Source organism: Crocodylus siamensis, chromosome 1, assembly GCF_052110815.1.
Source record: "Crocodylus siamensis isolate JL-2025a chromosome 1, ASM5211081v1, whole genome shotgun sequence".
In the NCBI taxonomy this organism is placed as follows: Eukaryota; Metazoa; Chordata; order Crocodylia; family Crocodylidae; genus Crocodylus; species Crocodylus siamensis.
Window position 1 is genome coordinate 119,524,785 of NC_143395.1, and position 27,290 is coordinate 119,552,074.

Here is a 27,290-nt window from a genome sequence, read left to right on the forward strand (position 1 = left end):
ACATCTGTCAACTTAGTTCCCAAAACTAAGGGTCATGGGATGAGCTTTTAAGATAATTTAGAATACCATTATTTTAACAGCAGTACTATTCTTTTTCACTATATATCTACCATTGCCTTTTAAATAGTTTATTTTAGAATGTATATAAAATGCTAATGTTAGCATGGCTTTATTTTACATGTTAAAAATTTGCTATACAGCTAGTAAGCAACCTCCCAAGAATGTACAGTGAAAACTTAAGACTGGACAGACTGGAGAGCTCTCAAAGACTACACACTGACCTAGTCTCCATCACATCAGTTTTACATGAGTGTAATTTCACTGAATTCAATGAAGTCATTTCTGATTTACCCCGATAAAGAGAGCTGAAGCATACCCTTAGTACTCAGAGCATAAAGGACAGAGTTGGCTTTACTGAAATTTACAGCCTTCCTTTTCCCTCAAAATGAACATGTAAACAGCCTAAGGATGTTGTTCTGATTGCCAGTCTGGGTCTTGCTAATAATCAAAACCATTCCTTGCTGGGTTTGGGGTTGTAGCCATGTTGGTCTAAGGCAGAGGTTCTCAAACTGTGGTTCGCCGCAAGCTCCATTCAGGTGGTCTGTAGAAAGGTTGCAGAACAATCAAGAATATCTGTACTTGTAAGGTAAGACTACTGATATTCAATTATGAGTTGTGTGCTTTGATTTGTAGAACAAAAAAAAGTTTATTAAGTGGGCTGCTGAGACCCCGAGCAATTTTCAAGTGGTCTGTGGAAAAAAAAAGTTTGAGAACCGCTGGTCTAAGGCAGGCAAGGTTCTTTGGATTGATGTGATACATTTTATTAGACTGAGTAGCTGGAAAAAAGTTCTTTGCAAGCTTTCTTCAGGCTTTCTCTTAAGGCAAGGGGAGGATGGAGAGCACCGGAAGGGGAAGTCAAGGTTCGCACCTTGTGCGAACAGACTCCGCTTTCTTCAGGCATAGGAAGTCTGCACTCTCTGAACCTGTTAATTTAATGGTTTCCTGTGACAGGTGGCCCAACTATTTTTACTGAAACAAAATTTATTTTTTCTGTACTACTTTAGGATTCTTAATGTTAACATTAAAATGATGATAAGAAAAGAGAAATATTAGACTGCTAATCAAGTCTGCTCCAATCCATTTTAATTACAACATATTGGAGCAGGCATCAGGCACATATATAGTTGCCCCAAGTCTCCAGCTTCCTGGGTAAGTGCCAGTAAGCCCATTCATTTATTAGGGATAAAACACGAGGGCCTCTCCCTCTCTCCCCCATCCTTTTTCTAGGACTTATGACTAGGGTACACACATGCACCCACATATGAATCTAGTCAGTGCACAGACTTACAGTGCATGTTCAGTTTATGCACACATGCTTATGTATCCATACCAAAGTCAGGCCACAAACAGTGAGACACCTAAAAAACTGCCATTTAGACACAAATGGAAGCAGAATTGCACTCTAAGCATATGAACGATTTAAACAAAGTCTAAAAACATCTGAAGTCCAGTTTTATAAATTTTGGTACTGTGAAACTGTTTCAACTGAGGAGGCTAGGAAATGACTTTACGATACCATAGGGTGCCCTTAACATGGGTGGCTATTGTGCATTTTAGGAAATTAAATTTAATCAAGATTTGATGTTCAAGAAATATTCTTACACACATAAAAACTTTGAATACATCTGCAAACCAAGTTTTTGTTCCTTGCCCATATCTGACACACTCTGTCTTTATCTTAGGCTATGTTCCCTTTTTAGGGACATAATGGGTGCATCTACACATGAAATTAAGCTGAAACAATAAACTCCAGAGCAATTTGAGCTGAAGTAGACTTTTTCCAGATGCAACGTCTACATGTGTGCCCAGGACAGCAGCAATTTGAGCTCGGGTGGAGCAGACCCTTTGCTCACTGGGCTATGCAGGTGTAATTTATGCCCCAGGTCAGCACCTACACATGCATTTCAGTGTAGTGAATTATTCCACTTTAAGACAGTACTGTCCCTAAGAGTACTATCTTATGGTGGAGTTAATTAGTTTACTGTGCTCTAATACCAGTGCACGTGTAGATGGTGATACTATACTGTGGAGCTAATTAGCCCAAAAGGGAAAAGGGGTTGCAGATCCCTATAAAATCCCAGGCAAAGATAAGTCCTGTGGGAACTCCTCATCACTACTTAAGATGACCTATGGATCCCCCCAGAGAGACTTTCTGAATGCCTTGCTACAAGATTGAGTAATATCTATGCAAGGATTTCTGTTGTCTTTTTGTCTTATTATGTTGCATTTCAAGTTAAGCTAAATTGCATGTGCTGTTACTGGGTCTTACTGGGTATGTTTTAGCTTAGGCAGAGTTTTGCTGATGTTTTTTGTTACATACTTGAACTTGCAAATAGCTGTTCTCAATAAACTATATCTTCACAGAATAGACTATTCTTGTTCAAGCATTCATGAATTCTGTGCCACTAGCTAAAGTCTGACATTAAGTCTGGTAACAGTACTCTCTAAAAAGACCTATACACTTTGTGACAGCAAGGTTAGGGACAGAAGTTATACATAAATCAGTATAAGTGATGGGAAACCAGTTCAAACCTGTAATATAACCAAAGTTCAGTGCACATAAACCACTTTCAAAATGGTTAAAATTGGTTTAAGATAAACCTATATAGATGGAGCATCAGATTTAACTGATTTAGGTTAAATCAAATTACTGAACTTCTGTTCCAGATCCCCTTCAGATTCAAGTTAACTCATAGTCCCCCAGCATCCCAGGATGCTTTGTACCTCCCCGGCAGATGACAACTCATTTAAATGTGAGATGGGACAGGAATGCACCTTCATTAGCATTCAGGATGGAGAACAGAGATTCCAAGGCAAGGACTGCACTGAATTCTGGGATCAGAAAAGCAGGGGAGCACTGCATGATGGGGAATGTTTGCTCCAAATGCTAATCAACCCATATTTACACACACCCAGCTCAGCATTTATCAGACAAGTTCTAGTTTGGATTTACACCCCCATGCACACACCTCATCTAACCAGAACTAAGCAGAAGTAAAGTTTAATAGGTATCTCGGGCCATACATTCCCTGGTCCCACTATGGGAGGCCTATTTAAACTTGATTGACTAAAACTCGGTTGCTGGGTTAGGGAATGCTGAGGCAAGAGACCGAGTCAGAGCGGGTATGGGCAACATTTAAACAATGGTTAAGGGCTCATCACAGCATCCAGCCTGTTGGAGCCCCAACCACAAATGCTGTCATACTTTTCCTGGGATGACTGGTGGAAGTCCTCCCCACAAACTTTATGAACACTGCAAGTAATCAATCCCTTTTAGCAAGGTCTGGAAGAGTCATGCTAAGCTGAGGCTTATTCACAACAGTTAAAAATACAAAACCCTGATGCTGCAAGCTAATTATTGTTTCTGAGGAAACAATGAGGTATCCTATCCAGTATATCTGCTATCCATCAGAATTTCAAATTGGCTCCTAAGTGTCTGGTTACTCCTTAAAAACTTATGTTTTTCCTGGTTGTTAGTCAGTTTCTTGAGATGTTCCAAACCAGATAACCTCTTGTCAATAGAAAAGACAATTATTTACACTATTAGAAGAATGCTTTGAATAAGCTGAACTGAGGGTATAAAAGCAGCAAAGTTGTGCTTCAAGAGGAGAAATCTCTCTGACACCTTCCATTGTTGTTCCTGAGAAGCTGGAAGAAACAGATCATCTCCCTTCAAGGATTGTGCTAAGAATTTTACCTGTCAGCACTGGAACCCAAGTGCCTTGGATTGGTGAGATCCCAACTCTTGATCTCTCTCTCTTTTCTCTCTAGGCATAGATTTCTGAACCTGAACTGTATCAGTTAAGCTTGAGCTAAGTTTCCCCAAATACTTAGTGAAACCAAGGTAGTATTGTAATTGTTTGTGTTTGTTTTCCTTTACTTGTCTGTTATTACTAGTACCATTATACGTTTCATATACTCAGGAATAAATAACCTTTATAGTCATACTGGTAGTAACTGAGTATGCTTTTCCTTCTCTACTTCTCCTTCCCCACTTGCTCTGCAGCTAAAGCTAATGATCCCTGTGAAGCCCAGAAATACTGTGGGGTCTGCTCATCAAGAGGCTACCACTACTAGGACAGTTAGGGCAAAAGATTGAGACATGCTGAGTTTGAAACACATGAGGGCATCAGCTTGTACAGGCTGATAGACCCAGTTTGGCTCAGACGTGCCCTAATGAACTGAATGCTGGCCCATGAGGGTGTCAGCTGGACACCCAGCTGGATTCAGAAGTATTCTGTTTACCTGTGTGCTTCTGTCTAACTGCATTTTATTGTTATGTTAATGAACTGATTCTTGACATATGAAGGTGTCAGCCTGTCCATGCTGATCAACCCAGCCAGGTCAGGCATGTCACGTTAATCTGTGTGTGTTTGTGTGTATGACTGATATGGTGACTGGATGAATCCAGCCCCCACTGAAACTGAGTCCTGCAAGATGGCTCAATTGTGGGTGAGGACTTGCAGAACAGAGAGATACAGCTCCATATAGAAACACAAGTAACACAAGCAGCACATCTATAGAATGACAAAGACCCTAAAAACTTATCCCTAATAAATGAGCACATCCCAAAGTAATGAGCAAATCTGGTAACCCCCTGGGGGTACCCTGGTTGATAACCCCTGGCATAAGAGAATACTCAGTATTAAAGACCATGACAGATTTTACCTGGCAGTCAACCAGCTGAGCTTCCATGTCCATGGGTTCCTCAGAAATAACCAAAGCAGTGTCCAAAGTGGCTCTGGTATTGAGTAGCCAGTGATCAAGTTCATCAGCTTCACAGCGATATCTCTGAAGGGCTTGTTCTTGTCGCTGCTCCTCCAGCTGTTCATTGAGTTTTTCCTAGGGATATAATATGTGCCTTTATTTGAGGTCCTTTTTAAAGACATTATATAACACAGATGGTAGGCACCTTCAAACATCAATAAAGTAGGAAAGAGCAAGATCCGAGGAGTATTTCCTGCTGGAAAGAGAAGCAAGAAGAGAGTGACATTAAGAAGGTTCAATGTTAATTTACCAATGAGTGTTGATGAATGGCCACTTAAGGAGCTTCTTTAAAGTGAAGCTCTACTCTGAAAATGGGAGCACTTAATTACATAATTATTCTGCTTCTTATTGATATTCTTCTTTTAGTTAAGACAAGAGTTTTCTGTTTCTAGCCAGAGCAAAATTATGTTGTACTGCATTTTCAACCTTCCTGAATACCTGATGGCCACATCCACATGAGCAGGTATGTGCCTTTGCAGCAGCACAAATAGTAGTGACAAAGTTGACCATTCCCATGTGTTTTCCAGTGGGACACACTGTCCCACTGCTCCAGGTGCTTTGGAGGGGGGGAAGGGGCTGGTTGGGGCAAAGGGTGGGGCTATCCCCTGGGATAAGGTACCCTGTGCCCCAGCCAGCTGGGGACCAGCATGTGTAGATGGGGGTGCAGGCAGGCTAGGGCTGTCTGCTCCCCCATCTCTGCATGCTGAGAAGACCCCATGCTGAAATGCCCTGTGCCCCAGCCAGCTGCTCCCTGGCTGGCTGGGGCTCAGTGTGCCTTGACATGGGGAAGCAAGCAGCCCTCGGCTGGTGTAGTGTGCCTCAGTGTGGGGGCTCCACAGTGGAGTCCCCATGCTGAAGCACACAGAGATGGGAGCAGCAAGCCCAAGGTTGCTTGCTCCCCTGTCTTGAGGCATGCTGCACCCTGGTCAGCCAGGGTGCAGCTGGCTGGGGCACAGGATATCTCCACATGCTGCTCCCGGGGTGGCTGGGGTACAGGGTGCCTCAGTGCAGGGGTTGGCTAGCCCCTACTGAGACACTCTGTGGCCCAGCCGCCCACCCCCTCTCCCTGCTGAAGCACATGAAGCAGATGGGCAGGGGCAAAGCACACAGGCAGGGACATGCAAAGTGGCACAAAGTAGCAGCAAAATTTGTGCCACTACTATTTGTGCTGGTGCAAAGGGATGCGAGTGAGTGGAGCCCAGTGGGTGAGTGAAGCAGCGGAGCCCCCATGCTGAGGCAAGTGGAAATAAGGGAGCACTGAAGAAATTTATGAAGGTTACTAAAAGTAGGGGCAGAATGAATAAAATTGATGCTTGGTTAGCAAAGAATGGAAAAAATACTGCTTGAGGTTAGAAAGATTTCTGTGTCAGATTCCAGTACTCTGGTAACCCATTAAGGAAGAATTAAAAAGAAAGTGCAATTAGACATATGTTGAATTGAAAATTTGGTAAGAATGACCTAAACCATAAGGAAAGGAGAAAACAATGTTCAGGATAAAAGCTGGGTGATAACAAGACTTGGGGGGAAGTATATAAAAAAAATCAACATGGTACAAATCCCAGAGAAGAACATAGGTCGTTCCTGTACATCTTATTAATCACATCTACACTGAAGCATGTATTAAGATATCAGCAGAATGGAATGTCCCAGGAACTGAAGTATTTGAGGGAAGTAAAAGTTCTCAGTACCATTAAACATACCAATGTGGTGCTCAGGAAAATCAGAGCAAAGAAAAACACAGCCCATAAAATGCTTCTTCTACCTCTAGCAGTTGTCGTTTTCCTGAAGCTTTCATTCTAATGGTGGCCATTCTTTCTGCAAGGACAGTCAGTGTGGACTGTAGTGCTAACTGATCAGAAGCTTCTGTGTCCAGTGATTCTGATACCAGCTCTTCTGCTAACGATGTTTGAAGCTCACTGATTTCATCTTGTAGCATCAGGATCTCATCCATCAAAGCCTATTAAACGTAGAAGCAGAGAAATAGTTTCATTTCTTATTAAGCAAAAATTTTTAGAGACATACATTCATACAAAAAGTGAAGATGAAAGAATTCCATATGAGCATAAATAGGTTAAAACATGTTATCTTTTACTTTTCAAAGACATAAGGGTTAGAAGAATTGAAGAACTGGAACTCTTAGTTCTGCCTTTTTTCCCTTAAGATATAATCATTTAATCTGTTAATATCATAAAGTTGGATTTCAATTTAGTTTGGATTTTAAATATAAAATACTTAATAATCTGTAGGAAATATTGCAAACAGGTCTGAATGCTGAGCAAGCTTTTTAAGGTTGACCTAAAAGGTGTCTAGAGCAGACAGAAGACTGCAGTAGAAGTGTCTGTGTATTTCTGCAATGCATCCATGAGAGACATCCAAATAGTAAGCTGAACAAGCTTAAAAATAAACAGGATTGAGATCATACACATATGCGATACACATTTGGAGGGTTCTGTTTTTAGAACCTAGGGCTACTTGCAGATGTTAAAAAAAAAGCAGAGCTTTATTTTAAACTCAGTGCATTCCCATACCAAGCCCTGTGCATGCCCAGAAGAGGCAGCACATTGCTTCAACCCAGCTTGCCTGATGTCTGTAAAAACTGGGCACTTTAGTAGGACTTTTTTGTCACTTTTATCTAACAGCTGATGGAATCAGCTTTAGCTAAAAGTGCCAAAAATCCCTGCTGAAGTGCCTGATTCGTACAGATGCTGAAGAGCCCGGTTGAAGTAACACGCTGCTTCTTTCGGTAAAGCGCAGGGTTTGGCTTTTTGTTGTTGTTTGTTTTTAAATGTCTGCAGAAATGAAGCATTTTTGGCTCACTGCCCAAACAGATGTTTCAAGGTCTGTTCCCAAAGACTTCATCTCCAGTTTCAAAGAGCCAATTCTGTCCTCCATGACTGCACAAAACTCCCAGTAAAGGGAGGCCCTTTGGATTACTTGAAACTAAATCATGGAGCGATTTGATGATTAGGACTAAGACTTGTACTGCATCCATTATTTGATCAGAGTTACTGATGTGCCCAAACTACTAATGCTGTTGCTGCTAAGCAAGCAGGCTGCCATATCCTGGATTAGTATTTTGTTGAGTCTAGTTTTAAATGTCTGGAGTAACAGAGAAGTCAGTATGCAATTTAAACATTGCTTGCTGATGTGACATCCTGGAATGGTTTGCCACTGCAATTTACTATGTCAGGGAGCTCTACTTTATTGTGTTATTTTTGCTAGATCATGGTCAAAAAATGACAGCAGCCCAGAAGTGTGTGTAGGGCAAGATTTTTACAACCAGCCTTTTTGGTAACAATTGTTTGTTATAACAAATATCTAATTTCAGTGGCTGCATTTACACATTCGTTTTACTGTGGAGTAAACTAATTAGCTGTGCAGTAAAGTGTCTCCATCTACATGATGGTATTAGCCCACAGTAAATTAATTAATACTGCCATAAGATAGTACTGTCAAGGACAGTACTGTGATTAAATGCACATGGACATGCTGAGCACGGGCATAAATTGCTCCCAGTCAGCCTTGGCAGCAGGAAGCCAGAAACCTGTCTGCCATCTAGCCACATGGATCCATACTTTCAGCTCCCTAATGCCCCAGCCAGTCTCTTTGCCACCTCATGCTGTTACTTGGAGACTGGGGCAGAGCAGGGTAGCAGCAACCCTGGTGTGTACTGCTCCACCCCAGCTCAAATTGCTGCTGTCCTGGGCACACATGTAGATGCTGTGCCAAGAAGTAGTTTACTCCAGCTCAAACTGCTCCAGTTTATTGCTTTGAATTAATTGCACATGTAGATGCACCCAGTATCTACCAAACTGATGAACAAACACAACCTGTACCTACAATTACTTTACAAGTCCTAAAAGGGAGGGTAGAGTAAATCGAGTCAGGAATTCAGGCAAAGCCTTTTTTTGCCTTGCGACAAGCAGTTTTAAATGGGTAATATGAATCCATTTTGGAAATGTAACAAAAAATAATTACATTTCTTATAACAAATAATATATCAGAATTGCCATATGACTATATACACATGGATAAGACTTGTGGTCAATGCATCTTCATTCCACCTACATGCCAGTACCTCAGGCACCATTTTCAGTCTGAACCTTTGGACTCTACATGTTTGGGCATGTGAATATTTCCTGGTGGCAGACACCTTTGAAAAGCACCCAGATTTCAGTGAAAAAGATTTTTTTCAGATTTCAGTTTGAAGTGTTTAACAATTAAGTGTGAACCCTTATAAAATGAGGCAAAAAATGAAAATAACAGCATAAACCTCTGCATAACAACACATTATATGTTATGCATTGTACATTATAAGGGAAAATATCTCCAACATTGCAGATTTGAGATCGACTATTTTGCTTTCTCCACATGCTGTTATGGCTGGTGTCAATCTGAGAAATGTGCAAGAAGAGTACCAGCATGAAATTTTGCCTGGATTATTACAAAATCTTATTATTTCAGAGCATCATTTCCCAAGATAACCCTCAAGTGTGTTTACGATAAGCCAAAGAGATCAGATTGAAACTTATTAAAACGCACCAACATTAGTTATATTTTTCTCTTAAATGGCATATTTAAATATATTGAACATATTTAAATTCTGTGCTGATGCTGTGCCATTCCACTGACTTCAGAACAGGTTTTGTGTAGTATTCACTGGCAAAAGATTTTACATACGATTCTGCTGAAAGCATTAATAAGGTAAGGTAGTTAAATTGCCCTCTGTAAATCCTGTCCACATCCATTACAGTGGGAAGTACAGGGAGAGGCAGCAACTTATGGGGAGATCATTCCTAAAATGTAAATTCTTTGTTAGGTGACATTTCAAAGATTCCAAATATATTTTAGAAGCATTCATTGAGTCCCAGTTCAACCATTTAATTACCTGGGGAACAAAAACTTCACTTAACATTTAATTTTTTTTTTTTTTTTTTACCTGATGTTCAGCCATCTGGCTCTCTGGGCTTTTGCCAGGTTCCAGGCTCTCATTCAGTTTCACCTCAATGGTCTCCATTTTTGTAGATATGGATTGCAGAGAGTCTTGGTATTTCTGTTGGCGTTCAAGAGCTTCATAGAGAGTGCGTTGCTTTTCACTGATCTAAAGAAGAATGAAAGCTGTAAGCAGACAGTCTTCAGAAAAACGATTTTTTTGTTCCTCTTTCTCTCTCCTCCTACATTCATGGTTTTAATGCAACTAAAAGCCAACAACTTGGCCTGCAATAACATTTAAAAAAATGTAAATTATAGAGCAAAACTAACCATGCAAAGGAAGTTCATGAGCTTGAATTGCCATCAGCAAAATTCTAGGTTTTGTACCAAAATACCCCTTAATTTAATAAAAATGGAAAAAAACCCAAGCACATTCTCCTTCCACATTTTAAAATATGTGCCTGTGCACAAACTGCCACAGACACGGCTTTGTCTTCCCCATAATTGCTACTGCATCTGTAGCAAGGATTAGAATTAATACCACGTAAGTGAAACTTTGGAGAACAGTATATAGTATTGGTGATTTCATTACATTACTTAATAATTGGTCTGCACTTGTGTGCATGAATGTGTTAATGTTGATCCAGCACTTCTCAGAAACTGGATCCTTGCAACTCTTCTGCCTTCTGCCATGGTACATTTGATTTGTGTGCAGGATTATTTCAGTTTATAGTTGAGGAAAGCAATTTTTTGCATTGTATCCAAAGAATGTCATTTTGAGTGGCACAGAACTGTCTTTATTCAATCCCCTGTAGTTCCTTGGGTTACCCATGGGTCTATGAAAGAAGAATTTGGACACTATCGTGATAATCAGACCTCCTCTACATGTGCAGGTAAAATGCATTTGGATCTCATGCGCGTTTTACACAATTGTGCTCCTTTCATGCCACGTGATGACAGGTGTCGCAATTGTGGGCATTACACATTAAATCCCACTGTGCCTTACTGTTGGAGCCTGATCCTGCGTTACCCTGCACTAGTGAGAAGCATGTTCCCGCAGCTTCAGCTGATGGGGCTCCCAGCAGGATAAGTAGGGGAGACCCTGCTACACATGCAAATTAAAGCTTGATTAGCAAACAACTATACAGTTAGTACACGTTTTCAAAGTCTAACTTTATAGCTGGTTGAAGCCTTTTATTGTGTGATAGCTACTTTGAAAGTGTAGCTGGTCTCCAGGTAATTGTGCAATTAACTAGTTTTGCAGGTTTTTTTCCTTATATATGGCCTTGTTTCACAGATTTTCAAAGCATAGGGAAACCTCTTGGTCACCTATACAAAATTCAAGTGAAGGAAGTGCCAGATTATCATTCAGAAATAAAGCAAGTCTGAATTCTAGAATGTTCCTATGCAAACCCCATTACGAACAAGAGGAGTTCTCTATAAAAATTCATAAAGCCACTAAAGGCTGCCTTCCTCTACTTAATCTTTACTTAAAACTTATCTATGTCACGATGCCTACAAAGTTCTTGACAAAGGATCTGGACATACTATACTATACTCATAATTTTTCTTTCACTGTGTGCTGCTTTGTTTCATCTTCTAGTTAAGTCTAAGCTTTTTGAGCTGTCTTTATATTATGTGTGTGTGTACTGCTTAGGACCAAACTGCAGTAGATGTATGTGTACTGCAATGCAAGTATATGATAAGCCTCAAAGGGAGTCATGTAGAGAATATGGCACCCCAAGTTTTCCCAGCATGCACTCAGTCACTGGATGCCTTCCCTCAAGACTTTACCATTCATCAGTCTACTCCACACTCCTAGATTATCTGTGGTACCTCTTGACAACATGTTGTACATCCTCTGCTACTCTGTCTACTGTATTCACTCTGGTTATAGCCTGGCTTCATTTTCTACAGCCAAAATAGTGTGATACCAGTGGAACTGGCAGTTTTTGCTGTTCTGTGAATATCAAAGTGCCACGGGATATGTGCATAGTGCAGGGGCAGGCAATTATTTTGGGTGGAGGACTGCTTACTGAGTTTTGGCAAGACATTGAGTGCTGCATGACAGGCAGCCAGGAGCAGATAAATATTAATTTTCTAAATCTTTTAGGAGCCCTGCAGGCTGGATTGAATGGCCTGGTGGGCCACATCTGGCTTGCAGGCTGCGTTTTGCCCACCCCTGGTATAGAGCTTGCTCCTTACGCATTCTGCATAAGGCAGATAAGGTCTGTTACCCCCTACATAAATGGACTTACCACATTCTTCAGTGTTTCCCAAGAGCGCTGCAAATCATCTAGTTTGGCACTGGCAGCTGACTCCAAGCCTGGCTCATAGAACTCCTGCAAGGACGATGTGCTGGGCTGAATCTTGGCAGCATCTGTCTGCAATTGTTCAGCAGATAAGGCCTGGTAATAAGCAATGTCCTACAAGCACGAAGCACAATATTTCACTTTCAAAACAAAAGATATATCATTTTCTATATCCCCTTAAGTATTTAAGTATGTATTCATCAACACCCAAGAACATAATTTTTCACATTTTTTTAAGTTAGAGAAGCAAGCAAACATTTAAATGTAGCGCAGACAAGTTTAAATAAAAATGTTGGATATGACTTGTAGTTCTACCATGATGAAGGAAGGAAGGATTTGGAAGAGAAAATCATGAGTTTCTATTACTCTGTGCTTGATCTCAATATAAGCAGAAGGGTACACTGAATTAGAACAGAGGGGAAAAGAGCAAAAGTCTAAAGTCTAGAGGAGGGAGTCAAAGCTAAGAAATGGATGAGATATCTCTAAAATAAGATGTTGGCATGATAAAATAGGTGGCAAAGATGCTGCCCAGAAAGATACCAACAAAGAGGAGGATGGACAACCTCCAAGGGAGACACCAAATGAATGGTCAGGGAAGTGAGGATGAGAATTAAGACACAGTTTCACAATGAAGCAAGGGAGAGAGAGGTTTGAGCAGGCTGGCATCGACAACTGTGCCACAGACAAAGGAGGATGAGGACCAAAACTATTCAATAATCTCTAGTTTTTCATCAGAATTGATAGGTATTAGGTGAAAAAATCCCTTTCACTTCCTTAAGAGATAAAGCTCCAAGTCACCGGTAATATGTAGCACAAAGAGATACTTAGCATTTATATTGTACACATAGTATAAGTGAATTAGATTAATTCTGTTTTAAATGGATATATTTTAATTTTATGGGACAATGAAAAGGAGTTTATGATACTTCCCTTTATAATTTATGAATCTGGAATACCGGTCTATTAGCTAAGCATTACCAGCTTACAAAATTACAATACTCCATCTGAAACTTGGCATACAAAGTTTTCACATGGGGACAATTTATTCTTGGTTTAGCCCGTTCTTGAATTACTGGTGAACAAATAAATAAAAGAATTACAAATGGATGTTTGCGGTTGGTTTTATTATATTTCATTATATTATATTTTGATATATTTTGTTACATATCAAAATTGATTTTATGATGTTTTTAACTTGAACATTTCCAGACTCTTAATTCATGATATGGACATGTGGCTGTAGGAACTTTGAGAACAAACAGCCCAATTATTTTATTCAGTAAATAACACATTTTTTACAACTTTATAACATGATGTTGGTAAGCTTCTATGGTAGCTCCAATGACAACAAAATTTAGTGTGTATTAATGTTTAAATATTCTATGCATGGAAGTGCTCCTAGGCACTCAATGGCTTGCCCTAAGAATCTTTTGTTTTATTGTTTGTCTATGGAGGAGCTGATACTTCAATCTTCACTGGCATTGATTAAGAGTGAAAAGATTGTAAATATTTTGGGGCAGGTATTCCTACAAATGTTTTCATTATTCAAATATATTAACCAATTTTTACTCTCCCACCCCCAAAGGTCTTGTATGAATCGAGTGTGAATATCTGCTACTAGAACATTATACTAGAATATTCTAAATTAATTTGGTGCTATGGAGTTGTTATTGGCCCAGTAAAACATAGGCTATTGTGGTTCCCTGACAGATCAACAAGTTCTTTTGGCACATATACTTGTATACATATATGAATTTAAAATGTTATCACAATTAGATGTGCATATGCCGCTGAAGCATTCACGGCAGTAAAACTTAATTCAAATGTTTATAAAAAAATACCATAACATAAGGGATAAGCAGAGCTGAAGCACTCACTTAAAACCCCCCTGAGGTTCTGACTTTGCTGCCCTTAGTTACCACAACTAGTCCTTGTACCTTGTCTCCTATAAAATTTGTCTCCTATATAAAGGAGTATACGAGCACCTCACAATCTTTAATATCTTTTTTTCCAATGACACTTCTCTGAAGTGCTGTTATCCCAACTTCACAGGTGGAGAACAGAGAAACTAAAGGCAAAAGGCAATATAAAAGCTTACAGATACCTAAAAATTAGATGCTGCAGTTAGCCTTAAGGCGCCTGACTCCCAGAGTCAAATCCAGAACTCTGTGCTGGAGAAGTCCCAACCAGAAAAAGCAGTAGCTTGATTTCCATGAAACTTTCTAGGAAAGGTGGGCTTTCTATTTTTAATTTCTGCAGGCAAAGGATACTACTGAACCTAGGTCTCCCACTCTTTGGGTAAGTGCTATCATAGATATAGTGCTATCACTCTTCAGACAAGTGAAAGAATGTGGGTGTCAAACATAAAGCCCACAAAACTTGCTAGGAAACTGGAAGTTGGGGTGTATGGCAAAGAGAAATAGCTTGCCAGACAATTCAGGGTCCTTGGGCTGTAGTGGACTTGGTGACTGGTGACAGGAGGGTGAGTGAGGGCTGATATAGCCCTAGTTGACCTCTGCCACTTTGCCTGTCACCAGTGCCATGACTAAGGCCTCAGCTGCTGGCTTCCGCTGGCTTCTCCACTCCGTGTGTGTGTGTGTGTGTGTGTGTGTGTGTGTGTGTGTGTAAATGTTGTATATAAATCACAAACTATATCCAGCAACCGTGGGAACAGGGAAACGGGCCAAACCTACATTTCTCTGACTATTCAGCATGGTGGGTTAAGAATTATCCAGTTGCTTCTCATAACTTTATAAAACTGAATCCAGTCAAACAGACCAGATTGTGGTTGGACCTTCAGAAGAGTGGGAAAAATAAATAAGTAAATCAAGAAATAAAACTTTTTAAGAGGATTTTATAGGGCTTACCAGAGATGAAGTCAAGGGAGCATTATAAAAAACACAAGCATACTCTACAGAGCTTTCTAAAATTTTGGTGAAACATTCTATAGGAGCCTACTCTGAGGGTGCATCTACACATGAAATTAATGCAATGCAATAAATTCTGGCACAGTTTGGGCCAGGTTTTATTGTTCCCGGATAAAGCATTTACACATAGGTCCAGGACTACAGCATTTTGAGTTTGGGCAGCACAACCCTGGCTAGGATGGAGCCCAGTGGGTCACCTGCCAGCCCAGAGCTGCTCGCCCCACTTCAATGTGCAGTGGAGGGGCTGGCTGGGGCATGAGGGTGCTACAGGGCAGGTCTACCTGGAAGGTCGCCCCATACTGTAGCACCTTTGTGCCCCAGCCAGCCCCAGTTACCATCTATACATGCATTGTGGCAGAGTAAATAACTCTACCATAGGATAGTACTTATATCAGAGACTACTAACATACGGCAGAGTTCATTAGTCAACTCAGGCCTAATAGCTCCACATATGTAGATGGAGACACTTTACTCTGGAGCTAATTAGATAGCTTCACAGTAGGCGTCTTGCGCAGATGCCCCCTGAAAGAGGCATATTTCTGTATCAAATTCCATAGGATGGTTTAGGAACCTTATTAAATTCTATGGGGCTTTTTCTATAAAGAGGAAGGATAGAAGTAAGCTGCCTCTGTTCCATTTTCCTCTTTTTTGGTAATGGCCACAATTGTGTACAATTCTGTTGCAGTACTCAGGACACAATTTATCTGTAAAAAGCTAAGTGATTATGTGGAGGAGTACATCTTGCCCCCTCCTAAGGGAGCAAATCTGCTCCCTCTTTGTCAGTGCTGAGTTCAGAAAGGCAATTTGCCCACCTGGAAATAGATTATTATTGAGCATCATCTTTATATTGCCCCAGTGAGGGTCAGTAATTACAATAAAATCTCATTATAATGAACCCTGATCACACTAAACCCTATTTTTAACAATCGCAACAGCAGGAAATGATTTTTTCATAATGATGCTGCAGCAAATTCATTAACTCTATTATGAACAACCTTTTAATGAACTTTTGTCCTGGTTCCAATGCGGTTCATTATAATAAGGCTGTACTGTAACTATTATTATCTAGAGCCTTTGGTTATTGGCTCCAAAAGTCTCAAATGCAAACTCCAACCCAGACCTTTTCCCCACTTTAAAAGGATTCCATCATCAAAACAGGGTATGGCTAGAACCTAGTTTTAGCAAAATGAAAAATTATCTCCAAGCTGATTGTATTATTCAGAAAGAAAATTGCAGACCGACTTGGAAAGAGTCTTTATTGGTTTTAAGGCTAAACTACTACATTTCTTTTATCTCTCAGAGTTCCTGCTCGCATAATTTCTACTATGCAGCAGATAACATATTCCCTGAAAACTACTTCTCTTAATATGTCACCCTCATTTAAAAATCACTGTTAGTTTCATTCAAAGTTTTGCATTGATTATAAATCTTTTTCCTTACATTTGAGGTCCTCAAATTACTACACTTCACCACTTTTAACCCACCTTCTCTTCTTGACTGTTCCTAAAGATTCATCCTGGCCAGAGCTAGCAGGTTATTTAGCTTGTAGAGACTATATCTCATGTAAATAGGAACATAAGCCTTTTGTAAGTAAACCAGTTGATTGTGGAACTGTTTTCCTCTTGCTTTTTGGCACACCCCATTAATTTCAACAGTTGCGACCAGGCTGAAGAAACCTGTATTTGCTGATGTTTGTAAATGTTTTCAAATCACTAATAATTTTACTGTCCTCAGGGGACAAGAGCTCAGTGACACTTTTGGGAAAAATGTATATATTTTCTTGTTAAAATTTTGCCTGTGAAGCTCAGAGGAGCTAAAATTTTGCATGTTTGACATCAATTCTTGAGGCAAGAGAAACTTCTCATACGATTTTCCTTGTTCTTTGAGCTGTTTGACTTGAAAGGTTGCTTTTCATTCTTAGAGAGAGAATGTTAATGACTTGACATTGTGTTCATTACGCAGGAAGCTATCTGCAGACCTTTCAACCTTTTCACTGCTTGTTTCTTTAACCTGACCTCAAAAGTTTGGTTCTGAAATATGTAGCTGTTTTTTTCTTTCCAGCCAGCTTTATAAGGATCTTTCCTATTGTTTGATATAGTAGGCCTTAGAAGTCTCCTATGATTCTATAATCCCTCCCTCTTTCTTTAACTTTGTTGTTATAAGGTTTCTCAGTTAGTTACCTTATTTTAATACTATTCTTTGTCTTAGCCACTGCAGCATATTCATGTGATCTCCCACCCTTGGGAGTGTGTGGAGCATAGTGTGGGGAGGTGCAGGAGTGTGTGGGGTGTTTCACGCATCTCCAAGCCTGGGAGATAGCGGCAGCCAAGATCAGGATCCAGCCAGGTCTTGGCACCAAGAGGCATGTTGCTAGGACTCAGCAACTCTAGGGTCTTGCTGGTGCCCAAAGTCCGAAGCTGCTCAGGCTCAGTTGCAGGACTCCTAGCCCCGGCTGGGCATAGTGCAGCCCTACCACTAGGAGCCCTGTCAGCTTATAGTGAAGACCCTGCTACACAAGCAAATTAAGGGTCGATAGCAACCGGCTATAAAGTTAATACACATTTTCAAGGTCTAGCTTTATAGCTGGCTGGCCCTTTTTATAGCATGATAGGTACTTTGCAACATATAGCTGGTATCAAGGTAACTGCACAATTAATCAGTTAATTTGTGATACCTGTAACATGTAGAAAGAGAGGGCCATGGAAATATAACTTAACATACCAGTATAAACTGTTTTGATGTAAATGGTAAGTATATGCCTGTATAATAGTATAAGCTGAGTGGCAACTTTAAACCTGGCTCTTTTCAGTTAAAATGTATAGCAGTTTATCTGACCTATATCTCTCGTTAGGGAAGAAAGGTAATTATCAGATGATGGAGTTGAGACTAGACATATAGTAAAAAAACAGTACATAAAAGCAGTTATGTACTTGATCTTTAGCATGTTGTACTGGGTGATAGTTCATGCTTTAAACCAGTGGTTCTCAAATAGGGGTCTATGAGAACCTGTCAAGCATACTGTATGCTGACACTGCCCCAAGAGGTTTGGTTTTCAAGAGGCACACTGGAACTGGGAAAAGCTTCAGGAACCAGATGCACCTGCCTACATTATATTACACAGACAGGTGTGCTGATTCTGTTATGGCTCTTCCTGGTTGAGCTTCAATGTGTCTTCTGAAAACTGAGGCACATAGGGCAGTTTCTTCCCATAGCAGCAGAAGCAGCGGCAGCCAAGAGTTAAATCCACTGTGACCTGGAGGCTCTGGAAGAGCTGCTGGAGAAGCAGGCAGGTAATGCAGGCAGGTTCACTTTGCATCTGCTTCTCAGTTTGGCTCTGATCTGCCTCCTGAAGACTGAGGTAGCCAGCACATTTCACCCCCAAGATGGTGGCACTGATGGCTCTACCCCTCCCCTGTCTTGGGCCTCATGTGTCTTTTTGCCTACCTCCTGCCTCTTGCATCCCCTCATGTGATCCTCACGTGCTGTGTGTGCAGCCCAGCACCTCATTTCTGCTGGCTGGGTACCCCCAGATTCTGTTTGTTAAGGCTCCAACGCTGCTGTTCAATGGGGAACTAAGGGCTGAGCTTGCCCCAGACATTCCTGATCCCTACCAGTTGATGTGGAGCCTCGTGTGGGGAATCCACTGCTGCACTGGGAGCAAACACAGGCTGGGCCAAGCAAAGATAGGAGAGCAATCTCTGCTAGCAGCCTGAAGGGGTGAATATAATTGTATAATCCATTAATAATAAATAAATTAATAATAGAATATACTGTTCATATTTTAGTATTCATATTTTGGCTAAGACCAAATTTAGTAGATGACCCTGGACAACCAGATACTGCTCTCCGCCCCCCCCACCCCCACCTGGAACACCCATCCTGGATGAGGGACCTCTGCAGATGAGAGAGGACAACCCTGAGACCTTGAGAGGCCTCCTAACCAAGGGGGAATCCCGTGGGATGAGTCTACAGAAATGATTCTCAACCAGAGTGCCATGGCACCCTGGGGTTCTCTGAGATCCTTTTAAGGGTGATGCAGACTGCCACATAATGTTAGCATTGCTAGATGTGTAAACATGAGTCACAAGGTAAACCCAGAGATTTCAAACAGAAATCTGTAGTGTTAAAAACATTCTGACCTGTTGTGGTTCTTCTGAGTTTTTTGCAGTGCAGAAATTGCTCTATTAATTTACTGTAGTCAAAAAAGAGTAAACTAAGAGCTGGCATTTTCTGAGGAGTGCCTTCAGTCTAAGTAGGGTGCCTTGAGTCTAAAAAGGTTGAGAACTACTGCCTTAAACAATGAATACTTTAAGTATACCTTGTCATTGTTACAAAATCCAGAAGTCTAAATGTTACCTTAATTGCACAGGTAATTTTGGTAGTCTTACTGGTTTTGTATGGTTGTAACTGAAAACAGAATCTGATCTAAGGTGAGGAATGAACATTCCTAACCCTAAAGCCATACATGACAGCTCATACTGGGATCACTAAACAATGGAAGGCATCTAACCTTGGACACACCTAAGACAGACACATACATATACAGATTTCATGTAATATTTAATGGGATACAAAACTATTTCTCTCAGGATGCAGGATGCCATCACCTGTACCATTACAAAAACAAAGCCATGCTGTAAACACAGCACAGCTACTGGTGACACAGAAAGACTGTGTAATGGTCACTCAAAATTTGTTCAAAAGTAACCGACTTTTTGGGTTGATTTTTGCAAACAAAAATGAATCCTAAATTAACTTAAAAAAATTGTCTACCTAGTTTGTGTGTCTTATGTGATAGGAAAGCAGAACTTAGTTTTGCTGGATGCTTATTTTCAATGCCAGGTGAACTACAGGTAGTAGAATCTCACAGGATGAAACCCTAAGTTGTGTGTATACCATTTCATGTAAATCAGCCCAAAGTTTCTAAAATAGGGGGAAAAAACCAATATAAAAAAAGAGTACACAGGATGGGATCATGCATCCTTCTGAGGTCACAAATGAATGAATGACAAGAGGGGGGGTACCTGGTTAACAGAAGCATCTGTATTAGCCACAGGTGAAGGAGAGCGACAGGCAGGTGGAGAAGAAATCTCACTGTTGGTTCCCTCCTCCCCAGACTCCTCAGTGACAGGTGAGAGTAGCGTGTGACAGCGACCAGCAGTCATCTGTCACAGGAAAGGCATCCCCAAAGGACAGGAAGAAGATCAGTCAATTATCTCCATATCAGTTTGGATAAGATGTAGACCCCCCAAAAAATTTAATGTGTGTTTAAGGTTGGAGTCGTCACCTTAAAACCCCCTGCTTCCTCCAGGCCCGGTAGAGCCTAAAACTAATAGTTTAGAAAACAGATATACTAGCACTTGATATTTTTATGTGAAGATGTAGGCTCTTTCCTGTATTCTAGGGAATTTAAAATATTTTTAGAGTCAGCACATTAATAAATTAGAGGTAGGCCAAATGTCAACTGGTGCAATGCACAATGAATTTGAAGCAGCTGCTTCTAGCTACAGCTACAACACTCAATATTTTGTATTTCAGGTCTGGGTCAATGAGGAAATGAAAGATGCAAAATAGAATTAGATCCAGTTATTTAAAAAAGTATAAACAATAAAAACACCTTGCTATCATACCATTTTTATTTTTGCTTTTCTAAGGTTTCTAGATACTGACAAATCCTGAAGTCCCCACTATGTTGTCACTCAGACAAAGCTCCCACTGCTTTCACTCAGACTTCAGTGGGAGGTTAGTTAGCATGAAGACTGAGCTAAATAAGATCTCCAGTGCATTTCATGCTCTATATATTGAGCCAGCTTTTATTTCTAAGTATACCTGCTAGGACATGGTAATAATAATATTGATTACTGCAGTATAGTCAATCAAAACCCTTTCACAAAGGGATTTCTGGATTATAAATGCCTGTACAGGTGTCATAGAATATTGTTGCTTGTTTTTTCCCAATTTTGTCATTCAGTTCAATAGCTGAATATTCAGAATGTTCAAGTTTTTATATTTAGAAAAAAAACAACAAATACTCGGCATACATGCTCAAATGTCTCCATTTCATTTTATCAGACTGATTTCTGTCATTCTTGTAAATAATTTTATCCCATATCTGTTCATTAGGTGAACTGATGCACAAATCCTTTAATTCATAGTTGCAGCTAATGCTACTAAGCACTACCCTGGTATACCAGTGAAGAGAAGCATACAGTGTGAGCTGTGGCAACTGGCTGCTGTGCAGGGTTGCAGTGATGCAAAAGAGAGCAGTACTTGATAAACAGTAATGACACCAGTTCAGTTCTTACCATAACCACAGACGGGTGAGCTGAATGGGCTGGGAGGAGTTCTGAGTCCAGCTCCTCCATTCCTTCTGAAAGCCCTTCCACTTCTGTTACAGTCAACAGCATAGTGGCATGCTTGGCTTTCATTGTCAGCATCTTGCACTTGGAATTCAGCGATGCTATCTGCTCCTGATATCCTTTGATCTTGTGTGCTAGGTCCTGAGAACACATTTTTTTTATGTGGGTCAGATACAGCAAATAAAGGCCATAGGACTAGTAGCAATTCTGCTTCCTTTGGGTAGGCAAACTACCCTTTCTGAGGTCAACCAATAAAAACACAGCTCTGTGTCTCAGAAACCCGACATCAGCAACAGCACTAGCTGAAAGGCAGGATGTTGACTGTAGAAGAGAACAAGTCAGGCTGCATCTCACTGCACAGCTAAACCACAAAGCAAAGAGCTATGCAGTGAAACCGGAAAAGTGCTGAAAGCCTCTCTGTGTGATACTGAGAAAAGGGCAGAATATGTCATTTTCACATATAATTTCTAACCTGAAACAAATTCCTTATGCTCTATCTTAAAGCTGAGAAAAGACAAATTCTTTTTTTTTTGGTTAAGAAAACAAGATGAAAATCCCCAGATGGTGCATGCCATGAAAATGAAGTCATGTGATGAGTGGAACTGTAAAAAATGCAACACTCAGCTCTCACAAGAGTGAATACAATAAGCAGTGTACACAGTAGCACACAATGCTTGCATAAGGTAAAATACACGCTGGATCAGTCCTGCTCATAACCCAGGATTGTGAATAGGGAGCTGGATGTGTTATATTCCTCATCTGTAAATTCACAGATTTCTTTTTCTAATTATTTTTAGTTTGATTAGGTATTCAAAGCCAAAATCTGAACCAGACACAGTAATGCTTCTACCTTAAGATGAATCAGGGAATTCGGTTCAAAACAGAATTAACCAAAAGCCACTGCTTTCCTATGATTGTGGCTCTACACAGTGAATTTATTCAATCAATGTTTGATCACTGATTTCTATGGCTGGTTACCAACAACACTATAAAATACCAAGGCAAGAAGAAAGATCCAAAACTAAATGTGCCTAGGGAATGAATTACTTTCTTAATCTTAGGGCTGCTCCTGAGAGACCAAAGGATGCACCTGGTGTGGGGAAGTTTTCACGAGCTGCAACTTGCACAGTACTTGTTTTATGTATAAATACAGAAGTTCATTGTTCAAGCTCCAGTGTAGGGTCACAGGGATGCAAAAAAGAGCAGTACTTGATAAATAGTAATAACAACAGTTCAGTCCAACAATTTTCAGAGTGCTAAATTCACAGAAAAAGATCACTGGGGATGTTCACACTTGTGCTATTGGTGTTATCCCTGGAGACTCAATAACAGAGCAGAACAATGATTTACAGCAGTGGTTTTCAACCTGTGCCTGCACTATACTCAAGGGGTCAATGAAAAATGAATATGATCAATGAAAAGTATGTAAATTCCCACACTTACAATTCAAAGGGGTCAGCACCTCCATTTGAAATTTTTTTAGGTGTCCGCAGATGAAAAAAGTTGAAAAACACTGTTTTACAGAGTTAAAATTCTATTTTCAGAAGTATGCCTGATGCATCAGCAATCTCTGTTTCATACAAGTATTTTTATTTTGATGTCTTTATATTTTTCAAGTGCTGACACAAACAAAGAGACAGGAGACATGCCAATGTTTTTGTAAAGTGGGAGTATCCTTGTCTTTAATATTTCAGAACCATGAAGTTCAGTGAAAAATCTGTCTTCATCACTTCTTGCAATGTCCAAAAGAACCTTCTGTTCAACATTACTCTGTGCATACCAGCAACAGTTAAATATGAACAAGAAAACTATTAAATAATAGCTACAAATCCTAATAGACTAACAGTACCTAACATTCTGAAAAAGTGAAGTAGGTGAGGTTACTGCAACCAAGTTCAGGTATAATTAGTGATTCTGATGATTACATAAAGGTTCATTAAACGAGTTACTCAACATCTAAATGAAATGATTTTCATATTGGAGTAAGGGCTAGATAATGACACATACTTATAGGTTAGGTAGGGTGAGCAGCTCTTTGACCTGGATTGGCTTTTTGTTGGTACTTGGCTCACTATACACCAGACCCTGTCAGATGCCAGCAGCAAAAGTCGGTCTCCTGTTTCATCTAGGAAGCTGAGCAAAGCCTCTGACATGAAGCAATTGGCTCTGGAATAAACACTTCATTAGATCAAACAAACCATGCTCTACTGGCCTCAAATAGTTATTTGCTCCATTTGCTAGGACAGTATGGCTGCGTCGAGACAAGCACAGATGTTTGGCTCCCCAGGGACAAGTAGCAGCAGCACATCTTGTGCTGCAGCTACTTGTCCCTGGGGAACGTTTGTGCCATGTGTGCTTTAGCATGTGGCAGGTTACGATGGGGACGGTAGGGTAGGCTGGGGCCAGCAGCCTTACTTGAGGTCCTGGGGGCCTTTAGGGCTGCAGCAGCAGTGATTGTGCTGGCCGGAGCCTGGCTGGCACCTACACCACAGCTCTGGGTGGCCCAGCTCCCCTTTACAGCTGCACCCGCTGCCCGTGCATGTGCTGCTCCCATTTTTATTCCCATAGAAATAAAAAACCAGAGCAGCGCGCACACAGATAGCATGCCCTTGCAGCACAGAGAACACCTGACTGTGCAGCATGTGGTGCTGCAGACATGTTTGCAGCACCACATACTGCACAGCTGTGCTCATCTAGACACACCCTATGTGTGGCAACGTAAGGTTCAGCTTAGGTACCATTTTAGGGATTCAGCAGAAACTCCATTACGATTCCATACACTCAATGTTAGATTCTCATGCCATCACCATTCACAGGATCCAGAAACACTTGCATAGCATGTTGGATACAAAACATCCAAGTATAAGGTCCATCCCAAAGCCAGACAGCTCAAACTAGTGCAGTAGGGGCATGCCAATGTCTGCATTCAACAGTGAACCAGGACTGATGTTCCCACCACCCTGACTAGCCTCCTTTGGTTCCCTGACCTGAATGACTACATACCCACTCCTAGCTGGATCGACAGGGAACAAGCTTTAGGATGAGCCTGGACTGAGGCAGAACCTTGTGCCCTAGATTCACAGCAACACATCTTAATCTCTCCATCACCACGCTCTCTGCATGTGTCCTCTCAATTGAAAAAGTTACAAGGTAAACAGGACTAAATATGCAATTGATAAAGGAAACTTAGGAGGAAAAAGGGGGAAAAAAAGGAAGCTTGTCCAACAGTTTTAAGGGGGCCTGATTTTCTTTAGTGGACATGCCAGAAAGTACACCTAAGTTCTTTTATGTAGGTGTTACTCAACAAAAGAATGCTTGGTCTGGGTGGCATTTGGTTGCTGTTTTATGTTGCTGTGGTAGGATAGGTAGAATAGCTGCTTACATCCTAGAGTCATTAGCTGTATCCTTATATTTCATATCACAAAAGTGCAATGCGATGTGATAACACCCTGGCAGAATATGAGAGGTATATTGCAACCCTACATCATAACTGGAGACACAGAAAATATCCTGCAAGTTGCAGTATATCCACCAAAATCATGATAATTTCAGAAACAAAAGGATGGGTGGCCATGTCATCATGTGCAAATCTGGAAAATCAAAGTTCTAGAAACACATTTTTGGATGGTATGATGCTGTGTGTGACTTACGTTTATTTATTTTAGATTTATATGCCACCCTATCCAAAGATAGCTCAGTATGCCATACAATAAAAACAAAAAGGTATGAAATACAAAAAAAAATGCCTCAAACAATACTTCAAGACCATAAAAACTATAAGCACCTATACAGTTAAAACCTCTGGCTGTTCTGCGTTAAGCTTATATGTCGGGTTACTTCTTGGGTTACTGCACAATTTCTGAACTATAGGACAGCACTGCCTTTCTATTTTTGTCCAACTGATATTCCAAATACAGCTCCTATAAGTGCAGGAACAGGTGTTGCATTTGTCCCTGGACAAGTTGTGCCTGTGTTTCCCAAAACAGAAATATCGTGGGATTGGCCTGCACACACATGGAACTTCCAATCAGGGTTTAGGGAGAGGCTGCATGCACTGCTGCTTTTCTGCCATTGATTCAATGATTGAATCACAATACAGCCATTCAGCTATACTTTTTGAAGTCCTGGGATAAATTATTAATAATTCTTATCCTGTGAACCTTTTTAGGATTTATCTCAGGACAAGGGACATGGAGGTTTGAACAGCTGCATTCTGCATTCTGCTGTATAGTGGTTTATTCCAGGGTAAATGCAAAGTCTGTTTGTATCCTATGCCCCCCTTAAACCTTGACCCAAATGAATGAATGAATGAAGCCCAATGAACATCACAAAAATGTCCAATAAGCCTTGTTTCCACTTAGCATCTGCACTTTGCCGCGAACTCAAGCAAGTAAACGTATAAGCCCATAAAAATGGGTATCAAATCTAAGTCCATTTAGAAATGTTCCCTGGAGATCTTTCAAACATATTCCATAAGAAAGATATATTTTATTTTATTCTATTTAACATAATGTAAAGTTTGTATTTCCTACCATTATGGCTGCCAACTCAGAGTAAATGGGCCTTTGACAGAAAAATAAGCTGTGGCTGGAGTAGGTGGCACTCACATCCTGAAATGTGGGGGAACTTAAAGGTGTGTGACATAGTCCTTTTGCAGGCCAACTCGCGGAGGCAGTTAAGTTAAAGGATGTGGTCGTCATGGGTGACCTAAACTATCTGGACATTTGCTGGGAAGAGCAGTCAGCCAGGTCTGACTGTAGGTTCCTGGCCATGTTAGAGGACCTCCATCTAACCCAGGAGGTGCACAGTCGCACCAGGGGAAATACCTTGTTAGACCTGGTCCTGGCCACAAGCCACAACCTGGTGAGTAGACTACGGGTGCTCGATCACCTGGGTGATAGCGATCATTGCCTATTGGAATTCATATCCAGCACAGGGTGGCAAAGGCCTGCAGCAAGACAGCAGCCCTGGACTTCAGGAGGGTGGATTTCATTGAGCAAAGGAGACTAGTCGGGGAAGCACTGAGGTCCCAGAGGGGTGGGGAGTTGGGAGGCCAAGAAGAGTGGTTGTTCCTGAAGAAGACAATCCTCCAAGCCCAAAGGGTGGCAATCCCAATACGGATCAAAGGGGGTGAGAGTGCTCATAAGCCCACATGGCTCACCAAAAGCATCCAGGAATGTCTCAAAGCTAAGAAGGAGGCATACACCCAATGGAATGGAGGGGCCATCACCGGAGAGGACTATACCTTCATTGCTCAAGACTGTAGGGGGGCTGTTAGGAAAGCTAAGGCACAGATGGAACAGGGACTAGCAACCCAGATCAAGGATAACAAGAAATCCTTTTTTAAATACATAGCGGGTAAAAAGAAGGTTCCGGGTCACGTGGGGCCTCTGCAGGACATGCTTGGAAATCTGGTGGTCTCACCAGACAACAAAGCTAACCTATTTAACAATTTCTTTGCCTTCATTTTTCTGATCAGGGACCAGGTCATCCCCTCCACCGGGATCCCCAATGGTCCTGGGGAGTTGCAGTCAGGGCTAGGGTCAGAAAGGACCTACTCAGGGAACTTCTGGTGGGACTGGACATGTTCAGATCAGCAGATCCTGACAATCTCCACCCCCGAGTGCTGAGGGAATTAGCAGAGGTCACTGTGGGACCCCTGGCATGGCTTTATGAGTACTCATGGTGCTCTGGCGAGGTGCCAGAGGACTGGAAAAGGGCCAATGTGGTCCCCATTTTCAAAAAAGGAAGGAAGGAGGACCTAGGAAATTATAGGCCTGTTAGTCTTACCTCAGTCCTGGGGAAGCTCATTGAGAAAATTATCCAGGTGCACATCTGCGAGGGGCAAACAGGGGAGTATATGTTTAGGGCCAACCAACATGGGTTCATTAGAGGCCGGTCCTGTCAGACCAACCTGGTGGCCTTCTATGACC

The 27,290-nt window shown here is 41.1% G+C and overlaps 1 protein-coding gene across 1 annotated transcript in view; it reads right to left on the reverse strand.

Annotated features, from left to right (window-relative positions):
- Nucleotides 1-27,290, reverse strand: part of SYNE1 (spectrin repeat containing nuclear envelope protein 1) — a 515,591-nt gene that overhangs the window by 129,889 nt on the left and 358,412 nt on the right. Inside the window, exons 89-94 of the mRNA XM_090041573.1 lie at nucleotides 21,304-21,498; nucleotides 20,023-20,163; nucleotides 12,018-12,185; nucleotides 9,767-9,928; nucleotides 6,590-6,784; nucleotides 4,729-4,902 (exon numbers count right to left, since the gene is read on the reverse strand). Coding sequence (XP_089897699.1) covers nucleotides 4,729-4,902; nucleotides 6,590-6,784; nucleotides 9,767-9,928; nucleotides 12,018-12,185; nucleotides 20,023-20,163; nucleotides 21,304-21,498 — 1,035 coding nt within the window. The remainder of the gene's footprint in view (nucleotides 1-4,728; nucleotides 4,903-6,589; nucleotides 6,785-9,766; nucleotides 9,929-12,017; nucleotides 12,186-20,022; nucleotides 20,164-21,303; nucleotides 21,499-27,290) is intronic.